This window comes from Pyxicephalus adspersus, chromosome 3 (assembly GCF_032062135.1).
Source record: "Pyxicephalus adspersus chromosome 3, UCB_Pads_2.0, whole genome shotgun sequence".
Lineage (NCBI taxonomy): Eukaryota > Metazoa > Chordata > Amphibia > Anura > Pyxicephalidae > Pyxicephalus > Pyxicephalus adspersus.
In genome coordinates this window covers 133,861,909-133,881,688 of record NC_092860.1, presented here as the reverse complement: position 1 = coordinate 133,881,688, position 19,780 = coordinate 133,861,909, and the positions used below count along the sequence as shown (strand labels likewise).

At 36.4% G+C, this 19,780-nt stretch overlaps 1 protein-coding gene across 1 annotated transcript in view; it reads right to left on the bottom strand.

Annotated features, from left to right (window-relative positions):
* Window positions 1–19,780, bottom strand: part of TAPT1 (transmembrane anterior posterior transformation 1) — a gene marked incomplete in the record, with an annotated part of 41,914 nt that overhangs the window by 12,238 nt on the left and 9,896 nt on the right. The window contains 5 exon segments of the mRNA XM_072406877.1: window positions 1,296–1,355; window positions 5,028–5,137; window positions 7,367–7,462; window positions 9,337–9,559; window positions 11,212–11,374. Coding sequence (XP_072262978.1) covers window positions 1,296–1,355; window positions 5,028–5,137; window positions 7,367–7,462; window positions 9,337–9,559; window positions 11,212–11,374 — 652 coding nt within the window.

Sequence of the window (19,780 nt, the reverse complement as noted above, 5' to 3'; positions counted from 1 at the left end):
CCGGAGAGATGCACAGCACAATGTAGGATTTCTGCATTGTTCTATACATCTCACTGCAGATGCCAGCAGCAATAGCAAATCTTTTATTGCTGCAAGAGGAGCTGCGGACACTGGGTAAGTATTTCCTTTCAGTTGTAATCCGATTGTCTTACAATGTATGACAACAGGATTGCAATGTAACATTTGTTTACAATTAACCACCTGGTGAGAAAAACTCGGGGTTAACCATAATTGCAAAAGTTTTTACCCGGAACATGCTCGGGCTTAACGGCCAGGTGGTTAAAGTAATCTCGGGCATGCGCAGGAGTCCTTTCATCAATGGGGGAAAAAAAATTGGTAATCTCACGCATGCCCAGTGAGATTGGCAATTTTATTTTCCAATTTGGGTCATCTGATCTTGTGCCCGCCAGTGCCCGGCACTTCCTCTGAGCCAGGCCGAAGGACCATACAGAAAAGACGCGGAACCCGATGGAAGAAACCTCCTTACAGAACGACTGATCTGCAGGATTAAAGATAAGTGTTTTTTTTTTTTAAATTTTGGGTTTAGTTCAGCTTTAAGTTATACTTTAAAAAATGTAATTCATAAATTAAAGAAAGATAGTGAAGTCTTAAAAAGTATTTGTATTACATATTTTTAAAGGTGGAAAAAAAGTTTTTAAAAAATTACTCTTTCTGAAGCTTACATCATCCTTATGCTGTGTTCCATTGTACCTCTGACAGATATACTGTAATCCAAAATACAAAAGGGCACAAATGTTTAATTAACTGCACCTAGAATGAACACCTCATCCCATCTTCGATCTGTTGGGGACAATAGCTATGGGCCTAAATCGTATTTAGGTAAATGCTATTAGTAAGTTTGGCTGCTGTGACCCTAAGATGTCCCAGTGGTGCCTTTCTAACCCCTTAAAGCTTGGTGCTCTCATTTGCTCTACCTGGGGCCTTCTCCCATAACGCCAAGGAACCTACTTGTGCCAAAATTGGAACTGTGTAGACCGTAATGATACACCTATATCTGTCCTTATATAGCTCAAGTTTTTTACACCACATAGTTACAAGGATAACAACACAAATGGTCATTGTAAGAACTATTTAGAAATATATGTGTAAAATAAATACACAAATCAAGTATAACAAGGATCATCTAATAGACTGGTATTAATTGTTGAAAATACATCATTTTCCTGTATGGCTAGTTTTGGATTATGATGTTCATCTTTCGAGGAAGGTCTATATAAGGACCAGTGAAAGAGTAACAGGGTTATATATTTTGAAGTATCATTTCCAGCACTTACGTTTTTCTGCCGGCTGCTCACAAGTTCAAAGGCAAGACTGGCTCTGTAATCACTGTACACCTTCAGGAAACACAAAGACAATAAAATGGTCCATTTTTAGGCCCGTAAAGTACATAAACAGAAGACTAGATAGAAAGCTTCAAACCACTCAGATTATGTTTCACACATGTTTAAAATTTGTAAGAATATTGGTTACTTACAAAAAATATACAACATAATAGACTGCCTACTCTACACAATTCTACTGATAAATTGTTGCCAATATTTTGGCCATCATAACTAACTGCACATATCTGTTGCAGGTGGTGAATATCTATGATTGGGCTTGTTTCCAATACTCACTCATAACACTCATAGTAATTAGGTAAAAGTTTGCATTTATTATTTCCAACACTGTTAAAAAACAAATCTTGAGTGGCTGGCACTGCCATTTTCAAATTATTGCTATACTTGCCAGACCAATAGATTTCTTTACTGAAAAAGTAGCTGTTTGGGAGGATTCCATAAAGAAAGTATAAAACCTCTTTAATAAAGACTAATAAATAGGTTTAAAAGCTGTACCAAGTAATATGTAAAAGGTTTACTAAAATGTTCCTGTTCTTTGCTCCAGGTTTGAAATGTGGGAGTGTTAAAGGTTACCAATCAATAATTTAATGACTGATCAATACAACGATTATGCCTTTTGATTCACAAGGGGGGAAGGAGTGAATCTGATAATTAAAGTTATAGATGTGTGTTGTGTATCCTGTGCACTTAAATGATATTTTCTGCATAGAACATCTGTGACTATCCTTTAACTAGGACACCACAGAACACCAAGTCACCAGAGGATTGGCCTGTGCAAAGCATCTGTCCATGAAGAGGAGTGAACTCTGAGGAGAGGCCAATGTGCCTATTCATTCAGCGCTTTTCATAAATTCAAATTCAAATAAATCTTCCAGCCCCACTACAGGAGGAGGTGGGAGTAAAGCTATAACACTGGGGAACACTTTTAAACACATTTTTTGTTGACTTAAATATTTAAGCTTATTTACTCTAAAATAGGTATGCTGATTCTGAAAGTGCAGTTAGTTTTCTTCTATTATGTCAGGTTTCTTCTCTGCCGCTTTTTTTAATGCGATTACTGTAGGGTGGATTTGTATAGGCTCTTCGTTTACAAAAAAAGGTTCTGAACCTTTGATCTCTCCATGTCTGCCCTAATGAAATATACTTTTCTGTGGACAGTTTTACAACATGCATGCAAAAATGAGATTTTACAGGCTAATATCTGCTTTCTCTTTCTTCAGATAGGGATGCTGGGGATGTGTTTCTGTGTGAGAAGGCTCCATGTATGAGTGGGGAGTGAGGAGGAAGGCAGAGGGGGCAGGAGGAGGGCAGTGTGAGGTGTGTAGCACATCATTCTCCTATGACAGGTAACCTGTAGCTTTCCTGTCACTAGTCTTGTAGTGCAATATCTGTGCAATGTGCAATCTCTCTCTCATTAAATATTATTCTGCTATATTTTAATAAATATTTCTTTATACAATTTGGTTCAAAATTTTTTTTTCTTGTTTTCCTCCTCTAAAACCTGGGTGCGTCTTATGGTCCGAAAAATACGGTTACTTTTTATGACCCTAGAGGAGGTGTCCAGTAGCACTTTTCAATAGGAATCAGCAGAGAGAGTAAGAACATCTAGACTGGAGGAACAGAAAAGCCTAATACAGTTTTGATGGTGCTTTAGCAAGCTGTTGCACAGAAATGAAGTTTGTGGCCCAAGTGCAAAACCACAGACTTATCCTGCAAATACTTTGCTGTAATTTAAACTACTGATAAGAAGTTACAGGTTGATTCTGTCAGCAAACCATGAGACTGCATGGGATTTTAGTGTGGTAGAGAAAGCAATGTTGGTTCGCTACAGTTTTCTGGCCGATAGTCAAATTTTTTTTCAGGGGAGTCAAAATATGTGGAAATGTGCATATATCTCAAAGATGTATTACATATGTATTATTTTTAGACATATACTTTAGGTCGATTCATTGTCTTCAGTGCTTTCTGGGAAACTGACTCCCAACATAAAAGCACATTAGGAGTATGGATTTCACTAAGTGAATGTTTGTTCCAGTTTAGTGCCTTAAAGTAATGAAGAAAGTTTTAGAAGGAAGTCAGTGGTGGAAGCCACCATTTGTTCTCAAGTGAGCTCCTTTGAGGGACAGTTACACTACTATGGACTTTGTACAGCCCTGCGTAATATGATGGTGCTATATAAATACTGTGTAGTAATAATAATAATAAAAGGATTGCTCCAATAACTGCTACTGCAAGATCACAGAAGCTGCTGAACAGCTCACAGGAGGATCCCTTCCACCTTTCTAGAAGACTAATATATGTGGATTACCAACAAGCTAAGAGACAATGCGCCTTTTTTTGAGACAGATGCCAAGTCTTATGTGGTATGCAATAACGCTGATCAGTAAAGCAGGACATTCATAATTTAAGGAAAATATGTTATTTCTTTTATCACTAACCCAAAAAGAGGCTTATTCTTTAAAATGAGGGTAGTGGGCATGGCCATGTCATTTGTTTCAATAAGAAATCAAGCAGCCTTTCTTTGCAGCAATAGAGCTGATTGTTATAATGCAATTTACCTCAAATATTATATAAATTCATATGTTTCGGGCAAGTTATTCATGATTCAAGTTCACTATTTTTAAATGAAAAATAAACCCCTTAATTGTTGGGCTTGCTCACTACATATTGCTCCCTGGCCTTCAGCTTTTCCATATAATGCATGCTGCCTGTACAATCCAGCTACATGTGTGAGCGGTAAACCTGTGTTTCTAGGTGAGTAGTTGGCCACTGAAGTATAAAGCAACAATTAACTTCTCTTTCACAATCATTAAGTTACGAGTAAATTATAAGCATCTTCTATTTTGAATTGGTATTTCTGCACTTTACAATGGAGGAATTGCTGTTTCTTTTTGATGCATTACTCGGAGTTATTACTCTCTGAACTTTGGAAAATTAGATACTACAGTAGCTGGAAATTAGATATATTTCAACCTCAAGACCCCAAAAAAAAGACTTTCTGATCATAATAGCTTTTAGCAAATGAACCCACAATAGGAAGACTACAAGAACAAACCTGTTAAAAAAAGAAGGATGAATGTTGGCATTGCTACCCACAATCTAAAAATGGCATTGCAGTTATGCCAAGTCCCTTCAGTCACTGACCTAGAACCAGTAAGCTGGTCAGGAATCACAGTACTTATTGGTAGAATAGGTAATTTACAGTATTTTTTGCAGAAAAGCAACACCAATAAAAGTTGACCAATCAGACTAGAAATAGTAAAATTTTCTTTCCAGGCTATTGAAAGTTAACAATTCCAGACTGTCATCCTCATCCTGCTCTTGGTAAATTAGTGATGTAATATATACAAATACTTGTTTTGGATGACCACCCTACAGCCAGCACCTCAAATTGAAAAGGGAAAAACAGATGGAGCTGGTATCTCTTCATTTTCAGAACTCAGGAAGAAAGACAACGAGCCTGATTTATTAAAGCTCTCCAAGGCTGGAGAGGTTACACTTTTATCAGTGTAGCTGGAATGGATTTGCAATTTGCTGACAAATGTTATAAATCCGGGACAAGATCCATTCCAAGTTTGCTGTATAAGCCAGGTTCACTGGTGAAAGTGTATCCTCCCCAGCCTTGGAGAGCTTTAATAAATAAGGCCCAAAGTATTGAATACGTACATCTGCAGTGATGTCGTTAAATTTGGTAATAAAGGCATGCTTCACGACGTCCACGGCAATCTCAGATGTTATTACCATACACACATCAGGAAACAGCACCCAGAGGTGATCTGAAGAAAGAGAAAGCAGACATTAGTCTGTAAAATCTCATTTTAGCATGCATGTTGTAAAACTGGCCACAGAAAAGTATATTTTATTAAGACAGACATGGAGGGATTATACCAGTGTTTCTCAACCAGGGTCCCTCCAGAGGTTGCTAGGGGTTCCTTGAGCAATATGTGCCTTTCAGGTAGTAACCATTGACACAATTGATATGTTTGACTATGTGTAAGGGTGACATTCCACCCATGGGCCATGAATGTAAGAGGCATTCTTCCTACTGATCACCACACTAATGTACTGTGAGCTGTGAATATAGTAATTATATCCAGGGTTCCCTGAAGACCTAAAAGTTATTTCAGGCGTTCCCCCATGTTAAAAAGGTCTGGAAACACTGCACTAGCACCATGGCTTCAATTGTAAAAATGTTTATAAAGGCTGGGAGCTGCAAACAAGCCCTGCAGGTGGTCTGGTACAGACATAACATGATTTTCACCAACTTCTAAAGCTACAATTTAATTTTAATAATAATATTCCCTCCCCATCAACAACATGTAAATTACATACTATAAATATTTGTATTCTTGCTGCCTGGTATACAAGTTCAGCTTATTTTCAGATTCAGTTCTAGTTTCATTAGATTTTATTAAAACAAAACTGTTCTGAAACAAGCAAATTTAGAATGTTTATTCAGTCCCCTAAGACAATTTTAGAAAAAGATAATAAAAAAATTGAAGCACTAGCTGAATACTTTTTCATGTTAACCATTGAATGCCACAGTAAGTGAAATGCCCATTTCAGAGACAACCTTGCTGTGGACAGAATAGTCACTAACACGTAGCGCTGGCTATGCTTTGGTCATTGCAGCCATATTATAAATTTGTTTGTGGGCAATGCCAATCAGATTCACCATAACAAAACAACTGTTCATATACTGACCCTTCAGAGGGAGGGAGGTAATTTTATTGAAGAAAATTAAGAATAAAGAAAAAAGATTTTTAGCAAACTTGATTGGATAGCTTTTAATTCTTTTGCAGTTATTCTAACCAATTCTACAAATTGGATGCAAACTTGTAGAGCATGCTATAACTAAAATCATATATGATCAGTCTTCCCTTCCATTCCATTCCTTCAGATGTATGGTAAAGATGTACGCAATTATTGCTCCTAAAATAAGATTCCCAGTACAGAAACCCTACAGATAGTATGGCACATTGCAAGCAACAGGATGCCTATTTTTTTATGCTTGTGCAGACTTCCAAAAGGAGGATGTGAGCCAATAATATTAATATGAGATGAGAATTCTGGGAAATCCGTTCTTCTAACAGAAGACTGTTGCCATGGATGCACAGAAGAAAAATCATTTTTTTTCATACATTTAAGATCAAATGTGGCAATGGATTGAAATGGAAGGTAATTGTTAATAAAATGTCATTACAAACTGGCTTGTAAAGGGCTCCTATACATAATAATATGTAATTAAACTGGAGCGTTTCTTAAAGTAAGTCCGGTCCTTCCACCTCTAGGATAAATGAAGGGTTACACTTTGTATACATCCAGGCAAATCTGTACCATGATTTTTTTGTATGTGCAATTATACTGGTACAAGATTTAATTAGCTGGACTAAATGGTGTAAAATTCATCTTGTCGGTATTCATAATATATACATACATACACACAGATATATATATATATGCATACACACATATACATACTGTGCCATTAGGGGTGGGTTTTTTTTTTGATTCAGGAGCTTGCACACATGAGCATTTATTTATTCAAAGCACAACATCCATACAAATAGTCTATGTATCTGTTTTAAGGTTTTTGATGTGCACTTTGGAAACTGCTTGGTAATGTAATGTTTGTAGTACTTTGAAAAGAGAAGCAAAATCAACATTCTCAAGTCTCTGGAATATGAATTCCCAGATAAACGCATGAGTGTCTTTAACAGCGTAGTACTATGTGTCCCATTAAGTGTCTATGTTTCACTAAAAAATCAATATTTCCAGCTATTCATAAGGTAAAACTAAGTGTAGTCAAAACTGTATACATCTGCTGAGGCAGTTTAGATATTTGCACCAATGTTTGCTCTGGTTTGCTTTGGCCACACAAAGACTACCAAATGGGAATTGTCACATATTTGCACATGTTTTTCAATGATACAGGATATTTTTCAAACACAGGAAACTTAATTAATTTTTGATCAATGTAATAACAAAACAAATGGGACAATTACCTGGATTCCATGAGAACTGCTCCATGTTTCTCAGACATACAATCAGTAGTAGCACATAGTTTGTGAATCTCTCTTTTATATCTGTGAGGGTGAAAAAAGGTGGTTAAAGATTACCAATGAAAGACAAGACACAGACATGAGAAGAAGCTTTAAAAAAAACTAAATCACACTTTCTCATATATCATAGCTACTGTGTAACTTTTTTTACACCAATATGTATAATAGCAAAAAAATATTAGAGAGATCAAAACCATTTGTGTACAAAGGAGTTTATATATGAACACCATATTCAGATAGTAAAACGAAGCACACCATTTTCAGATTTATATGTAAAGCCATTTTTTTACATTTTACTTTAGCTATAGGGAGAACTAAACATAGGTAAGTCTTAAAACACTTTTTTGTCATGTGTCCCATTGAGGAAAATATTATTTTTACACAGTATTTATAATATTTAATATAAACATGGTGTATTTATTTAGTAGTGACATACCATGCTTCCCTGAAAATAAGACCTACCCCCAAAATAAGCCCTAGCATTATTTTTCCATATTTCTGAGTATGCTCCAAATGTAATGAAAAAATGAGTATCATAAGAAATTCATAATGAATTTTAGGGTTTGGAGAGTTATGATGATGTTCCAGACTGTAATGACATGACTATATTTGAATAAATGTTGATTTTTTGTTCAAGAATAACTATCGATTGTTGTTCATGAAAAAATAAGACATCCCCTGAAAATAAGCCCTGGTGCATTTTTAGGAGCAAAAAAAAAATATAAAACACGGTCTTATTTTTGGGGAAACGGTATTAGGTAGCACTTTACACAGTCCATAGTGATGTCACTAACTGTCCCTCAAAGGGCTCACAATCTAATGTCTGTACCATTGTCATACATCATTAACACAGTCAATGGACACTGAGCTATGCAGGAAGGTGAAGGGATATCCAGAACAATGCTTCCTAAATAGGTTCAACAAGACGTCACTGGGAGCAGACCAGAAGTAGATCATAGGGAAAAAGCAGCATGTGTCCTCTTTAGCAATTCCCATGTAAATGCATATACACCCTTCTTCCACTGACCACCAATAAGCAAAAAAAAAAAAAAATGCCAACAGCTAACAAAAAACACAGATCTTCTATGTAAATGTGGAGGGGCATGGTGACCTGAGCAAAAACGGTACGCAGATTACCACTTGGAATGGAAAACACTGATCACCATCCAAGTTTGTTGGCAACATTTTGTGACTTATTTTTTTTCCCCATACAAAATATGTATTATATAAAATATTTCTCTGTGTATGGTAATTATATCTCTGCCAGTTTTTGGCAATTCTAAAAAAAAAAAAAAAAAAGAAAAACAAAAATCACAACCAAAAGCCAATATATATATATATACTTATAATATTTAGTAGGAAAAAGAGCAGTGTGCAAAGTCCAGTAATCTCTACAAACCAAATTGAAACTTTGATCGCAATAAAAGTAAATCTACTTGGTATAGATTAGTCTTCCACAGTTCTAGATAGACAGAAATAAATACACTTAGAATACTCTATATTTTGCCCGATACTGGATATATCTTCCTCCATTTCCCTTTAATATATATATATATATATATATATATACACACACACACACACACACACACACAAATGCAGAAATGTGTAAAAAAGATGTGATCATAGAGATTGTGACCAGCTTGGCTAGTAAAATTCCTTGAGAAAATATTAGGATTATGCTAAGCTTTTACTTGTTTAAAGAACATAAACTTGAGGAATTCTAGCAGCTTATCTATGCTAAATGGCATATAGCAATATGCATAGTATAGGTACACATAGATTACACAGTAATGCAGCCAATATATTGCTGGTCTGTATTAAGAATCTCATGCTTTAGTAACATGGCTGTCAACTGTTTGAAATACAAATGCTGGAATCTTTAATGAGTATTTCTTTCCTGAATTAAATACGGGGAAAAAAAAACAACAGAAACAGATGGCATATTTCATCAAAGCAACATTTATATAAATGTGTGAGTGCACAAATTAAAAAGATACAGACATACAACACGGCCATGAAGAAATGCGGGATGACACCAAGATGTGCCCGCTTCCTCTCCTTGGGCTCGGTAGCAGTCCAGTACAAAGCATCTAAAATGTCTTGTCCAAAGGAAGAAAATAGGCGATCTGCAACCTGGAAGAACGATAGAATATCATCTGTGAATACTGATAATAGCCACAATCACAGCAGAAACATGACAGGGTAGGGTAACCTAGTAATATTTCCGTTTTAAAGAATATACTTACATAAAAATATTTAATACAGATTTATAGTTTAAAACACCAGAAATGGCATCAACCCTCTTTAAAGGAAAAGTGTCATATAAGAAAAAGGTGAGCTGTTAACTTGATATACTTGTGTGCCAATCACACCTATTTTGCCAGGTTCAGAATAACTGATCAGGAACAATAATACATGTCAGCAGCTCCGCCTTAACTTGCTGCATACGTGTTTTGGGACAGTGACTGAAGAAATTGCTTAAGATGGGATGAGCATGACAAAAACTATATAATATAAGGTAAATGTCAGGACCCTTTACTTTTTTCTCCAGGCCAGGTTTACCCTAATATCCAACTGTGACAAGGCCAAATATTTACATATCCTAAACAAATCAGTTAATAAGCGTTATACACCTAAAGGCATTACAAAGTAGCCCATGCATGGTAAGGTGGTGGCAGATTATGGTGCTGGCAGATTATTGCTCAGAAGGGAATCAGAATGATCTGAGAAAAAAAAGAAAGGGGCAATGAAGGTTTTTTAAAGGCTATTTACTGCACGTGAATCATAGTTAAACCTTTCAATGTCCACAAGCACAGTTCTACTTTAATGCGAAAATTACAAGGGGATTGTTACAGAACATAAAACACTTACTATTTATAGTAGAATACAATGACCAAACTCACTTACACACAAGTGATTGGATTTGCCAACAACATTTTTCTTTGGAAGGTCTGCATGGCTACAATGCCTGCATCCAATCCAGAAAGTCTCAGGATGGTTGCACCAACAGGAACCAAAGCAAGTAGCATTAATATGGGTCATATATCCCACCATTCAACAGCCAGCACTTCTCCTGACACTATTGGGGTGAACATAAAGCTTTTTTATGTTGTTGCGTCATAGGTAAAATATTAGCTAAAACTTTAGGTCTGCTCCTTTATGTCACTGTGTGTACCCAAAGCCAATTGCACTCAGTTGGCTTGATCTATTAAACCTCTGAAGGCTACAGATGCTTTCCAGGGCTGGAAAAGATAGACTATCATGGGAGAACCTAGATGATCCAGCAAACCTGGAACAGATTTCGTAAAATCATTTACCATTAGTTGGCAAATGTTTTCAATCCAGAACAATATCCATTCCAGATTGGCTGGATGGCCAAGGTTCCCCCATGAAAGTCTATCTTCTCCAGTCCTGGAAAGCTTTATAAATCAGGTCTAATGTCCCCAAAAATGTACGCAGGTTCCAAGAATGATGTGTAGAATAATGTGGCAACACACCACAGCCACCAGATGCATCTCTTTTTTATACTAGGATCACAGGATGTACTCACATTTCAGAATGTACTTGACACCTAAGAAAAGGAACAACCCTGGATGTCTATGTGGTGGGACTGTTGTACAAATTTTGGATATGTGGCCAAAATGTTGAAAAAACAGAAGTGACTTGGCAATGTGCTGCACAATATACACAATAAACATCAGGTGCCCTTAACATAACAGCAATATTTTACACAATAGTACCGAGAGTTATGAAATGCAATGCAGGGACACTAGACTGGTACCTACCTCAAGCATGTTGTAGATGATATAAAGCTTAATGACGGACTGTCCCCTGATGAGGTGGTACATCATAGAGTAGTCCACATAGTGCATCATGAAGTAACATATTACTAGTATCACTCCTTTTAATATGTCCCAGACCTGTGCTGGCTGCAACAACCGACCATCACTGGTAAAAAAAAATATATGTCATTTATTTATTTTAATAAATGTAATAGAAAATACAGTATTTTGTGAAAACAAGCTGCAACTGGCTATAGTGTGTAGCATGCTGACGTCTGGAGCAGTAAGCTTTACTATGCTTGCAAACAAATCCAAGGATTTTTTTTACACCAGTTTGATAAAATTACTTAACACCGGAGGTAACGGCACACCAGGACCTAAAAGGATGAGGCCCTGAATTGGGCTTTTCTGTAAGAGCATAGAGAGGATGGCATAAACCAGATAGAACATAACAGAATAATATCAAATTTTACCGATTGTTCTGAACAATGGAATTCAAAATACTTGAAAAGTATGACTACTCTTTTGCATGCTGAGGTCTATTTCATCCTTGGACATAAAATGAAAATGCTGTATATCCTACATGAGTTGGTCAATATAAATCAATTAAAAATAAATACAAGGACTGTTCAGTCAACAGAATCAGTTTAAGACTCTTAGGGTTCATTCAGATTTCATTGGCTGGTGCATTTGACCTGTTTAAGCAGATTTTGCATTCTCATCGACATGTATTGGAATACAAAAACCTACATGAAGGAAACAGAAGCCAATTGTAAAAGGCACCACATGGCATGACTCTCACTGACAGTCTGAACTAAAATGTACAACGCAATACTTGCATGTCATATATAATTTTTTTCATTTTGCACCAAAGCAAAATCCACTAAGGTTTCTGCTTTCCTAACAAACATTTTTTTTATTTCTTCACTGGGGAAATTGTCATTTCTTTGCTGCTCCAAAAACAAAGCAGAAAGTGGAAGGAAGTCTTTACAGGAAAGAAAAAATGGCAACATGGACAGTAAAGGTCCAAAAAAATACCCCACCCCACCCAATGGACAATTCCCCTCACCTCCTACCACATGACACCTGTGAACAGGGCACACCACCTCTGTTCTAGCCTTTTGCATATTAAAGAAAGAGGAAACAGAGAGGAGGCACAATGCCCCTGTTCTAGCCTTTCCCAGAATAAATAAAAAAGCAAACAAAAATTAAAAAAAACAAAGAGCACAAAGCACAATGCACAAATGCACATTTGATTATATTAAAAAAAAAGAAAAAAAAGAAAACCTTTGCATTGGACCTCCAGTTAAAAATCTTCCTAAATATAATCCTATGCCCCCCTCCTGTTTTTCTTATTTCATTCAAATATAAAAAAAGAATTAAAAATAGAAAGAAAGCATTTAGTATATTCAAGGTTTTGACTTCTATGTTATTGTTGTCAACATATATGTATATCATTACAATGTTTTTCTTAATATTTTGCAGGCCACACTATGATCACCAATACTAAAGTTTGTTACTTGCCCAACAGATATATATTGTGATTTCTGTTGCACAGCATGGGCCATTTTCTTTTACGTTATGTTGTATACTATTGTTGTTCAATGTTTTCTTGTTTTTAATAAAAAATATTTTCAAAAAAAAAGAAAAGAAAATCTGTGCAACAGAACATGACAATTTTTTCACAAATAGTTTTTTTCATTCACTTGTTCATGATTGGTTTCATCTTGAGCGTTACCAAGAGCCTACCGAAACCTGAGCAATCAGTAAACACAGAGTGCCCCTGACTGCACCTTGTAACATAGTGCAAAGTCGATTGTAAGTATGTAGTATAAACGTAACCTTTTGAATGAAATTAATCTGTATTAAAAAGTGTAACATTACAAATCTGTACAAAAAAAGGGAAGTAAATACTTGTACAGAACACTGAATATTGTCATTCTGATTCCAGACTGGTAATACAGAGCCATCTAGTGCCAATCTTTGAAAACACAACTGACCAAAAATCACAAGGTTTTTGTTTCCTTTGGAAAATCAATTTTGGCCGCCTTTAGGCCCCTTTATCACCAATGACTGATAATAAAATAAAAAAATAAAAATAAAAAAATATTCATTTTGAATTATATTTTAATGAACACAAAAAATATGAGCGAAGTTTAAAAGATTTACTAGTAAACACATCTGAAGTCTTGTCTCTTTTAGAAAAACCAGGACTTCCATTGGGCAGGGAAATGTTTACGAATGTATATGTATATAGTTTTGCACTAAATGCACTGGGTACTGCAAATCCTCCTGCCAGCCTGACATAACTACAATACTCTGTGGCATCTTAGCAGTTGGCAGAAAGAACCACAACACGCAAACAGGGACATATGTCACACCAGAGGTGCAAGCGGTCTGATCTCTGCAAAATAGTAAAGAATGGACTCTATTCCTTTTATACAGTAAAACATTGAATGTTCATTTACAAGGCACAGATTCACATTTGTACACTGCATGCATTTGCACGGCTTATTTTAATAAAGAGCCTTTTTTTATTCTGCTTCAAGTTCAGCTTTAAGAACTGGTTTTACTATACAGTGTCAGATTTAAAATATGCTTACGCTACATGGCTTTGTTATTTTACACGAATAAGTGTTGTTATAAGGGATCATCTGCAAAGCCACAGTCTGCCATTACACAAGCAAACCATTTCACTTATTGCTTCACATTAACACAGAGGCAGAAATTGGATATTTAGTACTGACACTTAACAATGGCTGAGCCAAAGCAGCTGATCTTACTCAACAGTAACAGCGCTGATGTAATAATAAATCTCATACATAAGCAGCAATAAAAAAATATAATGTCAGGGAATATTACAAATAATAAATTACTTTCTTCTAGGGCTGCCAATTCATTCCTTTAATTGCTGGTGTATAAATTAGGAAGGCCCCATGCTAATTAGAATTAGACAATGCCTTCTGTATTTAATTAACATCAGAACGTATGTGATCCAGAAATTAAAGGGATGATTTGGCATCTATGCTCTCCTATCCCTGTACCCTCACTCAATATACACTGCACATTACAAATACTCTGGATTGAAGAGATCAGCCAATCTAAACCTAGCGGTCACGCCATCTAAGGTCAACGGTCGCCAACCTTTCAGACCTCATGGACCACTAAATTCAAAATTTTAAATCCTGGGAACCATTAAAATGAATTTGTTTAAAAAGATAAATACATTTGTAAAATAATGATGTTTCTAATGGTGCTGACAAGGACTGTGGAGGCTCTGGTTGATTGATCAGCTCTCAGTTAAGTATTACTATTGTTACTATTATCATTAGTTGCAATATCTTTGGTATTACTAAAGAAATGATACATTTATGTTGGCTTTTTCTCACTCATTATGGGTTTATTTCATTCAAATCTAAGACCAAACAAGAAATGATAGTTATCAAAGTAAACTATTTGATGCCATTAAATAATAAACAGTTAAAGAAAATACATAGTTAAGGTCATACTTACCTAAAAGATCATCTGAGAAATAAACAAATAAAATAAAACAATCGGATGAGAATCGGTAGTGGCGGAGCGGGGTGACTGTTGTAATGGTGGAAACAATACTGAAGCATACGGCTCGGGAACGGTTGCCTCATACAACTAAAGACTACACTGACGTCATGCTGCGCCTCCCTTGTTTTTCCGTCTCTAGGACAGTTCGTGAATTTAGTGCAATATAAAGGCGAAAATTGTCAGAATATAGGAATTAAAAGATACAAAGAGGAGAGATCTTGTTGAGGTATATCCTTTTTTAAATTGGTGTTAATTGTTGCCTTGTGCTGTAAAAGTCATCAATTCATGACTCCATCAATTCATGATTCTATAAGCCTATAATAGGTCAATGAAAAAAAAAAAAACATGGAGGAAATCTCATTGTAATCATGTTTTCAAACCTCCATTAGAGCTGGAATGTGATCTGGTTTCAATAAATAACACATTAAACCTCTATTTTTGGAATCCGGTGAAACAAATACCCTTTACATCCTCTAAATTGATAAAAGGATAATCTTATATGCCCCATGTGTTTGTCATATTAACAAGAATTTGCAGAAACATAGAAAACCAATTTGTTTGTGACACCCCAGTGTACTAACATTGTGGGGTCACAATTACCAGAGTTTTCACTAAATCTATACAAGTTTTCTATTTTTATAGCCAGACCTCATTCTGCCAGACACAGACAGCAAAATGGGGTCCAGACGATTACAGTGGTAATCCCACAGCCATCAAACCCCATCACTGCAGCGAGGGAATTTTACTGCTACATTTAGCTGTATGTGCTCATGAAAGCTGCTGCCAAGAATGGCACTTTCTGAAATTACAGTTCAAATGTCAGTAGGTCCTTGTAGAACAAAACTCTGCTGACAGCAGGTCCAGCACTTAACAACACCTGGCGAGATGCTTGATGGCTGGGGGAAAATAGAAACAAACACAGGTCTGGAGAAATAACCATAAGACACTCCAGACAAAGCTGCTGGAAGAAAAGAATTAACCAGAACACATGAAATAGGATAAAAAGGTGAATGTAAAGATCTGGTAGTATTCCAAACATGTATCTAGGAAAATCTACACTGATTACACAAATGATACCTATAACATAAATCATAGCATAGAATATTTCTGTATTAAAGTTACAGCCCATCATGTGCATTCTTAAAATGACAATGTTGGCAGTGCTCTGGTCCTGAGGTGGATACAGTATCTGGAATGTAGTTACCAAAGCAAACCTCAGACATTGTTTATTTGGGCTTCAGCTTGCATAACAACAGTGTGTACAGCAGGCTTTACAAGGCATTATTAAAGCATTCGGAAAGCTTCAAACAGCTTTGTTGTGGAACTAAAGTCCCAATTTGAAAATTTGTGATTGAGGCAGGTGATTCCACAAAGGGACAGGTGATGTCCCTTCTGCAATAAATATTCATACCTGCCTGGTCAGTATCCAGCTGTCAGATTTTGCTAAGCTGCACCGCTCAATGTTTATTGCTAGGGTACCCTTGCTTATGCCGGGACTGAATAAATTCCAGCATAACTGCACAAAAGTTATGTCATCCCGACCGGTCAAGTAGGCTGAAGATCAGGATAATGAAGGAAAGAAAGATGGCGGTGCCTGCAATGGAAGGGGAATGGGTGTGTGGTGATGGGTTAAGTTCTGCTTTAACCTCCTGGGCGTTACACTGATTTCTAGATTTCTGTACCAAAAGCGTTACAGTTTTTCATGAAATTTTTTTTTTTAAATTGTAGTATAGGAGAAGGCACCCGACGCTGGAGAGGGAGATCGACGCTGGAACACGGACACGACGCTGGATGAGCACAGCGGGACCAGGTAAGTGAGGATTTTAATGTAGGGAGAAAAGTTCGGGGTTAACGATAATTGCAACTTTTTTTACTACGGAAAAGTGCGGGCTTAACGGTTGGGAGGTTAAAGCTGCAAATTGAGGATGGTAAACACTATTTACTAAAAATACAAGTTAGGTATGATCCTCAGTAGAATAAGTACACATGCTTTTATACAAGATCAACAGCCAATTGCAACAAATTTAAATTACAAAGAAGTTACACTGTGTTCCTTTGTTCCTTGAATGACTCTCAAGCCTTCATTGTCCATATTATTTAAAATGTTATGTGATTGGATATGAATATTTTATGGTAACATTTGCAGCCAGCAGATCGCAATCTGCAGTGCATCTGAAAGCTTCTACAGCTATTTATGTCTGTGCTACAAAGAGAGTTGAACAGGTCAGAGGAATACATAGATAACGATGTGTTCAGAATAATAGGAGTGTGTTAAAAAAAAAGCCCAATCCTCGGACCTTAATCTAATAGAAAACTTGTACGGTGATATCAAATTGCTGTTTAAGGAAAAACCAAGAAATGCAGAAGAATTGCAGAATGTAGAGCAATCCTCCTGGGCTGTAATGCCTGTTCACAGGTGACAGAAATTGGTGGACTTCATGCAACACAGATGTGCAGCAGTTCTCAGAAACAAAGGTTATACAGGTTGACAATTGAAAATCCAGCCATCGATAATCCAGTTCCTTCAGTTTTCCGGCATTAGTTTCAGAGCACATTTTCAGTACAGGGACTGCAGTACACTGTTTGGCCACTTTTGATGGCACTTTTGATGTTTTGATGGCACTGTTTTCCAGAAAGAGCTGTTAGGTCTTGCTTGCTACACTAAAAATTAGTTGAGGCGTCCCTGCTGCCTGGTCTCCAGAACTGTGCCAGTTGTCTGCGCATGCGGGCCTGTGTGTGGAGGTGAGTATAACCTTCAAAAACCTGGAATTTTTGAAAACCCAGCACTCCGTAGGTTGCCGGATTTTTGAATGTCAACCTGTACAACTAAATATTAGTTCAGTGATTTAAAATAAACCAAAATATTTTTAGTTTATACAGTGAATGTTTGAGTTTGTAAAGCTGCAAATTTTTTTTTGAACAGCATAATATTCCCTTTTCCTCACTTTCTGTAGACGAATAACACAAATGTAATCAATTTTTCTTCATGTTTAAATTTCAAATAGAATGTGCAGTGTTCCCAATGTATTTGTGTGTATGGAAATAAAAGCCAAATAAAATGATTTTGAGCTTTGTTGACTTTTTTTTTTAAACACACTGCTATTATTCTGAATACAACTGTATGTATAGAGTCTGTATAGGATGTTGGAGAGAGAGCCCAGAATTTGGAAAGACTTTAATAAGTGAGAAATTAATTTTAAAAGCAGAAGTAAGACTTTAATGTGGTCATGCCAATACCTATAAAGAAAGAAGAAGAAAAAATAAACCACACACATAAAGTTTATAACCCTTAGATGTGAAGGACATAGAGTGAGACATGGACGGGGGCAGAGGATTTGTGTTTGATACCTAAACTCCTCACTACTTATAGAGACTTTCACTATCCAAATGGCTTCTCAAAAAACTAAAATCCAATAGGCCAATTTAGACAAATATTTATAAATAGAAATATATTTTGGCAGTTTTTTACAAAAATGTGAGGAAAAAAAAGAAATAACTGCACGCAAACCTGAAAATTCTATAGAATCCAAGCCAGACTTCCTGTGACCGAAGCTCTGCAAGTTCTCCAGAGTCCTAAATATTTATCATATAGATCTGTTTGCACACACTGGAGATACGCCAACATGGTTGCTGTTCCAAGAAGTTTATTAGCGTGCAACAACTGTGATGAAGATTGTGCAGGCAGAGGAAGGAACGACTACTTGTGTAAAGTGATGTACAACTACGGATGGAACAAGTCTATTCCTGACACAAAGCCTGAGAGGTAAAGCTTCCAGGATCTTCAGCCTAGCCTGGAAATGTATATATACTCATAAATCACATATTGATGTGTTACTATGTTCTGATTGTTACAGCTGTAAAGCAGAATGTCAAATTCTGCTCTAACAAACCAAAGCATCATAACATATTAGATCATATCCATCATAACCATTTTAGATTGTAGGCTCTTTGGGACAGGGTCCACTCCTCCTTCTGTGTCACTGTCTGTATCTGTTTGTCATTCGAAACTCCTATTTAATGTACAGTGCGGTGTAATATGTTGGCACTATATAAATCATTGTATACTTTTAACGCATTATAGAAAGGGGGACACTTCCCTTGCCCGCTTGGGTTACCCCCATTCCACTTCAATGTAGATTGTTTTTGACTTGCTTCTAATCCACAAAATCTCCAGGGAGGGAGGGAATATGTGGCCCTATTTATGTACTTTAGATAAATATCTTCCAACCTCAATTAAAACAGAAAAATTGAAATAATGAAAAAGACAGTCTTACAAGTCTCATCCAGTTTCGCTAACAGGCTTCATCAAGTGAACTCTCTGTACATCCCCTGATGAAGCCCCTTGGTGAAACACGTCAGGATAGAGACTTGTAACATTAATACTATCTGCTTACTTAGTCAGACAACTATATGTTTAGGTACAAGAGGCAAACCCCCTGATAAGCCATCTTCAGGGGATGCCTGAATACTACGTTTTTCATTATTTTAAATTCTCCATCTATTCCCACTAAGGGATCCAGCAGTGGCTGACCGACCTGGCAGGTGTGCAGCCACTTTGTACATATCATTTTTGGGTGGATCAGGCAAAGAAAATGCCATTTTGCTTACCGTATTTAAAGTGCAAAGTTAAAAAAAAAAAAAAGACTTCAACAAAAGTAAGCAATTACACACTGAATGCTAAGTACACACTCTGTCCTTTAAAAAGCAGGTATTTCAAGTTTGTACTTGACTATGAATACAAAGAAATCTACAGAATGGTTTTATTAGACCTAAATAGCTTTCTGATGGGAAGTACAAAAACTAAATAGATTGGTTACTAGTGACAGATGCAAACCAATGTAAAAGGAGCAGATATATGTCAGGATTTATTTCGTAGATACCAAATCAAATATTGTGATTTGCTATGGTGATTAGAAAGTTCACTGTCTAAAATAAACCTTGGACATACCTGTGGATTGAACGCATCATTTTCACATTTAGCTTGATTCATATTGCAATGCGTTAATGAACA